The 8,910-nt window shown below is 36.7% G+C and overlaps 1 protein-coding gene across 1 annotated transcript; it reads left to right on the forward strand.

Annotated features, from left to right (window-relative positions):
- The first annotated feature begins 863 nt into the window (after window positions 1-863).
- LOC123251512 (olfactory receptor 4B1-like) lies at window positions 864-1,793 on the forward strand. The gene has a single exon (XM_044680788.1). It carries the CDS (start codon window positions 864-866, stop codon window positions 1,791-1,793), a length of 930 nt encoding a protein of 309 aa, XP_044536723.1.
- The last annotated feature ends 7,117 nt before the right edge of the window (window positions 1,794-8,910 follow it).

The raw sequence follows: 8,910 nt of genomic DNA on the forward strand, positions 1-8,910 counted from the left end.
CTAAATTCTAAAACTGTTGAGGGTCACTCATCCTGTTCTCCATTTTCCATAGCAAAATGATAATACACTATATGACTTCTCTGAGCCTCAGTATATTCATAGGTTTCATTCTTTGGATTCATGTCATGAATGCTGATTGATTAATATATCAAATAGATATTAAAACTTGTAGCACTTAGGAATGAGTTACATGTGAAGTAAGTATTGAGATACTTTTCATAATTCATAAGATTCTTGAAGGGATCAAAAAAGTTAATGCAAGTAATGCATTTTGAAGACCTTAAAGTTCTAAATAGAGATAGTCTTTATAATAATTTTTATTATTATTTATATGCTTTTCATTTTCAGTGGTCTCTTTTTTTTATCCCTGTTACTGTCTCTTTAAATATAACAAAATGCTTGTGTTTTTCTCTTTTTATTATTTCCTGTTTTAAATTAAATTTTTACAGTATCATAATTACCTTTTAATTTATCACTTTAAAGTAACTGACTTACAGAAAGTTAAAAAAACCTAGTTTATATATTATCTTCAGGAGTTCCTTAAGATCAGGGAATGTACTCTATTCTTTTCTAATCCCTGAATTTATCACAAAGCTTTTCACATAGTAAGCACTTAATAAGTACATTTTCATTCATCTATCCATCCATTACCTCATCTATCCATTCAAAAATCCCTATATCTAATCCATGCGCCTATTAATCCATGCATTTATGCATTTGTGCATCAACTCATCAGTCTATCCATCCATGAATCTACTTGCCATAAGATATTTTCCCTTATTAATTATGTTGGCCTCATCTTCTTTTGTTTTATTTCAGGTCTATCAAGCTTCTTTAGAGTTGTGGTGACCTAATTGGATTCCATGGCTATTACCAACAATGTGACTCAGTTAATTTTTACGGGACTTTTCCAAGATCAAGAAGCACAGAGAGTTTCATTTGTTGTTTTTCTTCCTGTGTACATGGTCACAATGTTGGGCAATGGCCTCATCATCTTGACTGTCAACATGAGCAAGAGTCTGAGCTCCCCCATGTACTTCTTCCTCAGTCATCTATCCTTAGTAGAGATCTGTTACTCCTCTACTATTGTTCCTAAATTTATTTCTGGCTTGTTGACTGAGAATAAAACCATCTCATTGGATGGCTGCATGACCCAGATCTTCTTTTTCCACTTCTTTGGAGTTGCTGAGATCCTCCTTCTCACAGTGATGGCCTATGACCGGTATGTGGCCATCTGCAAACCCCTGCATTACATGACCATCATGAGCCGTCCTGTGTGCCATGTGCTGGTGTTTAGTTCCTGGATAGGGGGTATGTTTCATTCTGTAGTTCAGATTCTCATCACTGTCCAATTGCCTTTCTGTGGTCCTCATGTGATTGATCACTATTTCTGTGACCTCCATCCCTTGTTCAAGCTTGCCTGCACTGATACTTTTGTGGAAGGAATTATTGTGTTTGCCAATAGTGGTTTGTTCTCTGTGATTTCCTTTCTCTTCTTGATTTCTTCTTATGTCGTCATCCTGGTTCACTTGAGAAACCAGTCAGCAGAGGGGAGACGCAAGGCTCTCTCTACTTGTGCCTCCCACATCACTGTTGTTCTCTTATTCTTTGGTCCTGCCATCTTTCTCTACTTGAGGCCATCTTCTACCTTTACTGAAGACAAACTTGTGGCTGTGTTCTATACAGTGGTTACGCCAATGTTGAATCCCATCATCTATACGTTGAGAAATGCAGAAGTGAAGAATGCTATGAGGAGATTGTGGGTCAAGAAAGTGAACTTGGGAGGGGAATGAAAATGTGCATGTGAAGACAATGTATCGTGGCTTTGTGGGTAGTGGGTCTTTATACTGAATTTGATTCAGGATTGGATACAGGAAAATCCCCTTTAAACATGAGGGAGGGGGAATTAAATGATATAATTTTATAATTGTAGTGAGCTGAGAATGGATATGGTCCAGTGGTAAGAGTACTGACTTTAGAATCAAAATACCTAGGTTAGGGTCCTAACATTGCCTCTGTCTGTTGGTTCCTGGGTGTGGAATGTTTGGTAGTAGAATTCAGCGTGTCAAAGGAACATTGGAGCCATTTTTAGTTTCAATCCCAAACAGCCTGGCCTCAGATACACTTAGGCTGTCAATATTTTCAAGTTCCCAATTCCTTAATCTTGATTTTTTTTTAGACCCTTAACTTCGGTGTATTGTCTCATAGGTGGAAGAGTGGTAAGGGTGGGCAATGGGGGTCAAGTGACTTGCCCAGGGTCACACAGCTGGGAAGTGGCTGAGGCCGGGTTTGACTTAATCTTGATTTAATGATAGTTTACCCAGTGCTCATCTTGGAAGAAACACCTTTCAAAGTAAATATAATTTGTTTTTATAATAAAAAGGATTTAGGTTCAAATGGTCCCCCCAAATCAGATGGCTTTCTAACTTTGAACTCTCAGTCTCATTGTTCGAGGACAGTTTTCACATCCCAGGAAATGCAAATGTTTTGTGTATCGTATTTTAGAGTTTATAGGTGTGCTGGCTTAAGCTGGGCAAAATGCATGACGTATATGCCTAGAACATTTCTCAGAGATGCAAAGATATCAGTTGGACCCCAAATTCCTTTTATATCTTCTAAACCAGTGGTTCCCAAACTTTTTTGGCCTACCACCCCCTTTCCAGAAAAAAATGTTACTTAGCCCCCTGGAAATTAATTTTTAAAAAAATTTTAATAGCAATTAATAGGAAAGATAAATGCACCTGTGGCCATCACTGCTCCACTGAATCGCTGCAGCACCCACCAGGGGGCGGTGGCGCCCACTTTAGGAATCACTGGTCTAAACTAAAACAAATTTCTTTAAAAATTTTTTTATTTAATTAATAAATTTAGAAAATTTTCTATTGTTACATGATTCATGTTCTTTTCCTCCCATTCTTCCACCCCTCCACCCCCCTATAGCCAATTAGCAATTCCACTGGGTTTTACATGTGTCATTGACCAAGATCTATTTTCATATTATTGATATTTGCACTAGGGTGATTGCTTAGAGTCTACAACCCCAATCACATCCCCATCTACCCATGTGATCAAGCAGTAAAACAAATTTCTTTTACTTGTTTGCCAGAGCAAGTGACCTTCCTCACACAGGTGTATGAAGAAGAAATATTTTTAAACAGTGCATGTATCTCTGTCCTTAGATCTTTCTTTTCAGAATTCAGAAAGTTCCAACCATTGCTGCTTTTTATGGCTACTCTGAGTGAAAACAAATGATATATTCCATTATGAATCTATGCATGCCCTTAAATACTTCATGTCCCTTCGATCTCCTTGTCAATACTCATTTAATAAATGGCTACTCCCAAGGAAACTTCTTGGGGAAAGGAAATTGTAAACCAGCCTCTTCTCTTGTCAATTATTCATGGCCTGATCCTCTTGTAGAATGAATCTCTTACATCTATTGAGCATTTTATAATGATCACCTGTATTTACACGGGCCATGCTTTAGTGTCTGCAAGGGCCTTTTTGGATCCTGCCTCAGACACTCACTAGTTGCATCATCTTGAGGAAGCACCTTAGCATTTCTTAGCTTACGTTTCTTCTGTAGCAATAATGAGAGTATCAACTCACTGAGTTGAGATTCAAGTGAAATTTTATATATGTTACATATATAATTATAATGTCACTTTTCAAAGTACTTCATCAATTTTTCTTCTTGTTCTTGTTCTCTTCCTCCTCCTTCTGCTTTTTCTTTTCCTCCTTCTTTTTCTTTTCTTCGTAATTCGGTGTAATGTAGTTTGACTGGTACAGGCCCACCTCACATTTTCACAGGGTGGATTCAGCAAAAGAGGTGAGTAGGGGCATATGTTAGCAGTGATGGGCAAACTTTTTAAAGAGGGGGGCAAAGGAAAGGAAATGCTCATCTGTCAGTCTGTTTCTAAGGCAACTCTTTTGAAGTTTCATTGTATTGTATCCTACTGTAATAGGTATAAGTTTAAAAGTAGATGTGTAAGGGGGCAGCTGGGTAGCTCAGCGGACTGAGAGTCAGGCCTAGAGACAGGAGGTCCTGGGTTCAAATATGACCTCAGACACTTCCCAGCTGTGTGACCCTGGGCAAGTCACTTGACCCCCATTGCCTACCCTTACCACGCTTCTGCCTTGGAGCCAATACACAGTATTGACTCTAAGATGGAAGGTGAGGGTTTAAAAAAAATAGATGTGTAAGCAGGCTAGGAAAAGCCTTAGCTGGAGGTCATGGACATTCTGAATAGAATGCAGGGGAAGGAGGAAGTCCCAAGAATAGGGAAATAAAGCAATTTTACATTGCTTACGTTTTTCTAAGGATGACTTATGTTGATTTGTTTCTGTTCTGGGGTCAATATGTGGTGAATGAATTCATTTAGTCCACTCTTACATCTGACCTTTTTCAGTAACCTTGAATGTTCATATTAGACATGCTTTGAAAGTTCATATATGAGAAAGTTTTTAATCTTTCATGGCCACCCGTGATATCCCTCTAGAGAAATGTCTGCAAAGTTAGAATGTTCTTCTTGGCCACTGGCTTTAAATTTAATGTTTGACTCACCTCCCCAAGGTCTGACTTTGGAGGGAGGGTGTGTAATGGGGACTGAGGAAGTATCAGTCTGCATGCTTTAAGAGAAGAGAACCAGGAGGCAGCTATGTAGCTCCAGTCCTAGAGATGGGGGGTCCTGGGTTCAAATCTCAACTCAGACATTTCCTAGCTGTGTGAACCTGGGCAAGTCCCTTAACCTCCTTTGTCTAACCCTTTCCACTCTTTTGCCATGAAACCAATACATGGTATTAATTCTAAAGCAGAAGGTAAGGTACATAAAAAAGAAAAGTGGATCAGAAGGAGGAATGATATCCACAGAATGTGGAGTAAGAAGGGAAGACAAATCAAGGGGAGGGCCATCAGGTAGTTTTATCTTCCTCCCCTCTTAGGAGGGAATTAAGAGGATCAAGAGAAATTGTGAGGTTCTTGGTCCTTGGACCCTTAGAACATTATTACCTGAAACAAGTATCTCTACAACTAATAGAATATGAACTCATTGGAGACATGGATTGTTTTAAAAATATATTTTCTCACCTTAACACCGAGAATGATGTCCCACATATAACATGTTTGTTTAATCATCTTTTAAAAGTTGAATTAGGGGGCAGCTGGGTAGCTCAGTGGAGTGAGAGTCAGGCCTAGAGACAGGAGGTCCTAGGTTCAAACCCAGCCTCAGCCACTTCCCAGCTGTGTGACCCTGGGCAAGTCACTTGACCCCCATTGCCCACCCTTACCAATCTTCCACCTATGAGACAATACACCGAAGTACAAGGGTTTAAAAAAAAAGTTGAATTAAATTGAATAATCTATTCCTTTTCATTGAAATTATAGTTTGATTTTTTTCAAAAGATAGAAGTGCCCTACCAATGCATTTATTTTGTTTATATATATGCATATATATACACATATATGAGTATCTATGTGTATGTATAGATACACAGAGTTTGAAAATGTTCCCTGTGTTTTTTTTAGTTTGTAATTTAGTTATGTATTTATTTAAAAACTTTTTTATTAATTTTTTATTTGCAAGTATCTTAGCCCCTCCTTTCCTTCCCTTTATCATAGAAGGCATTATTTGGCAAAGGGATATGTATATATAGATCGTGTCTTTCAGGTTGTCATTTTTCAGTTCATTCTCAGGAGGTGAACATTCAGAAATTATTCTTCAATTAATAAACTTGTAGTTGTAAATAATGTTTTCTTGGTTTTACTCATCTTATTGCTCATTATGACACTTTGTTCTTTCCAAGTTTAAAAAATTAGCTTGCTTATCATTTCTTACAGAACAGTAGTATTCCATCACAATCATATACCACAGTTTGTTTAGCCATCACCAAATGGATGGATATCTCCTTGATTTCCAGTTATTGCCTCCATGAACAGAGCTACTATACATATTTTGGAACATAGAGATTCTTTTTCCTTTTTTCATGATTTCTTTGGGAAAGAGATCCAACAATTGTATTGGTTAAGTCTAAGCACATACACAGTTTTATAACTCTTTGGGTATAATTCTAAATTATTCTACAAAATTGTTGGATTAGTTCACAGTTCTACCAGCCATGTATTAGTGTCCCTAATTTTCCATATCTCCTCCAGCATTTAACATTTTAGCCAATCTAATGGGTATGATATGATATCTCAGAAGTATTTTGGTTTTCATTTATATCAGTAGTGATTTATAGCATTTTTCATATACCTTTATATGGCTTTGATTTATTCCTCTGAAAATTTGTCTGTTCTTATCTTTTGCCCATTTATCAACTGGGGGATGGCTCTTATTCTTACACTTTTGATGACATTTTCTATATTTCGATTTTATCTTAGGCAAATCTGGCCTCAGATACTGCCTAACTGTGTGACGATATGCAAATCATTTAACTTCTCTTTTTTCCTTAAATTCCTCATCTGTAAAATAAATGGGATAAGTAAATGAAAAACCACTCTAGTAACTATACCAAGAAAATCTTAGATGAATTCACAAAGATTTTTATATGACAGAAACGACTCAACAATGACAATAACAATACATTAGTAAAGCATTAAAGTCTCAAACTAATAATGTTTTTCCTCTTTCCATTTTTTACAATCTAGTTAACTTTTCAAAGTTTCATTAATACATGATGTTATGTAGAGATGGCAGCATGGAATCCCTGCAAAATACAGGGTCAGCCTCACCCAAAGTGAGTGTGGTAGTGGAAAGGAAGATAAACTTGAAGTAAAGAGAGACTTGGGTTAAAATTCTGCCTACAGAAGTTTCTAATGCATCTATAGCAATAATGGGCAAACTACAGCCCGAGGGCCAGATGCAGCCCCCTGAATTGTTCTATGCCGCTGCGCAACATTATTCCTTATCTGACGAATACTATAAGTAGGATACAATACAATGAAACTTCAAAAGAGTTGCCTTAGAAACAGACTGACAAATGAGTATTTCTTTTCCTTTGGCCCCCTCTTTAAAAAGTTTGCCCATCAATGGTCTATAGACTAATATCTTGACTTCTTTGAACCTTAGTTTCCATGTACTTCCTAATCCCAATGTTTAGCACAGTTCTGGGGATATAGAAGGAAGTAACCTAATACTTGTTGATTGATGAGTAAATAAAATAGAGATATTAATACATGCAGTAAATTCTCAAAAGTTTTTCAAGAGAATAAAATAAGATAATGCATTTAATGTGCTTCTGAAACCATAAAGCCCTAAAAAGTCAGCTATTATGGTTAATAGTAGCTATTGTTATTGTTGATATGCTTTTCTTTGTCAAAAATATCTTTAAGCATTGTGTGGTACTCACACTGTCTCACTGTTTTCTCATTTGAATTCAACTTATCTCACTACTTGTAACTTTTGACTTCTTGGAGTTAACTGAGGCACATAATAAATTTTAGCTAGCTCTTTTATTTAATATTTTAAAGTATCTTACTTGTAGCTGAAACTGGCTATATATGTTATCTCTACAATTTAGAATGCAAGTTCAAATATCATTATGTTATTTTTCAATTTATATTACTAGTACTTAGCACAGCACTTCACACATAGGAAGTGCATATTAAATGTCATTTCACCTATCCCTCCAATAATTCATCCATCCATCTTGTTGTCCACTTACCCACCCACTCCCTCATCTATTCCTTTAAGACCCCGCTACTAAGAGATCAAAGACAAAAATATCTTATATACAGTGTAATTGTCATCCTCAGAACTTTTTTGGTAGCAAATAAATGAAGGCAAAGTTGATGGTCATTAATTAGGGAATGGTTAAAGAAGTTGTCACCCCATGAATGCAATGGAATATTATTGTGCTGTAAGAAACAATGACTATGAAGAACTCAAGGAACTATGGGAAAGGCATCATATAAACTAATACAAGATAAAGCAAGCAGAACCACAAAAAGAAGATGGACCACAACTACCATAATATAAGGGAAATGAACAATACAATGGAACTCAATGCTATGTAGTCATAATGTCCAAATTTGTTGCTGAATAATGGTTGAGAAAACCTATCTATCCCACCCTGATCACAGTATTTAATAAATGCTTAATACTTGATTAACTGACTTCCAGCTTAGTAAAATTGTATTCTGCTGGTAATACTTTCCAGAATCCAGGCTTGTCTCCAAGTCATCATGAGTCTCTAGTAAAAGCTATGGAATTACAGATTTTTGAACTGAAAGGAGCCTTAGCAAACATCTATTCTGATTCCTTCATCTTTTCAGTGGGGGAACTGAGAAGCAGAGAAGTAAGGTGACTTGTGCAAAGATATATAGGTTCTAAGAGCCAGAAGGCTGAGGTAGGACATCTGATCCCCAAATTAGCATTTTCCCCACTATATCACCTTTCTGGAGAAAGCTTATTAAATTTCAAGGGCAACAGATGGTTATATAATAATCATTGGTATGGTTCATGTGCAAGAAAAGAAAAGCACATGGTGGAACACATGAATGATGGGAACGGGAGATGAAGACAGACTCATAGTAAGAACGAGAGAGCAAACTTGTATGAAGAGATGCCCAGATGAGAGACTATTGGAAGACACAGCTGGGTTCCTCTTCATCCCTCAGAAGATCATAGATATAAGCAGTGAAGCAGTATATGTAGGAATAATATTAATAACATTTATATGACACTTTAATGTGTGCAAAGCTCTTCACAAATATCACATTTTATCCTCACAATCTTTGAGGGTAGAAGTTGTTATTATCCTCCCTTAACATATGTGGAAACTGAGGCAGACAGAGATAGTGACTTTTTCAGAGTCACACAGCTAGTAAGTGTTTGAGACTGAATTTGAACTTGTCTTCCCGAGTTCCAGTTCTCTACACCACACATAGCTTATGTATATATATATATATAT

The sequence above is a fragment of the Gracilinanus agilis genome, chromosome 6, assembly GCF_016433145.1.
Source record: "Gracilinanus agilis isolate LMUSP501 chromosome 6, AgileGrace, whole genome shotgun sequence".
Taxonomy (NCBI): Eukaryota; Metazoa; Chordata; class Mammalia; order Didelphimorphia; family Didelphidae; genus Gracilinanus; species Gracilinanus agilis.

Bases quoted from the DNA above. Each gene is read 5' to 3' on its own strand.
- LOC123251512 (XM_044680788.1), top strand. From the start codon at position 864: ATGGCTATTACCAACAATGTGACTCAGTTAATTTTTACGGGACTTTTC.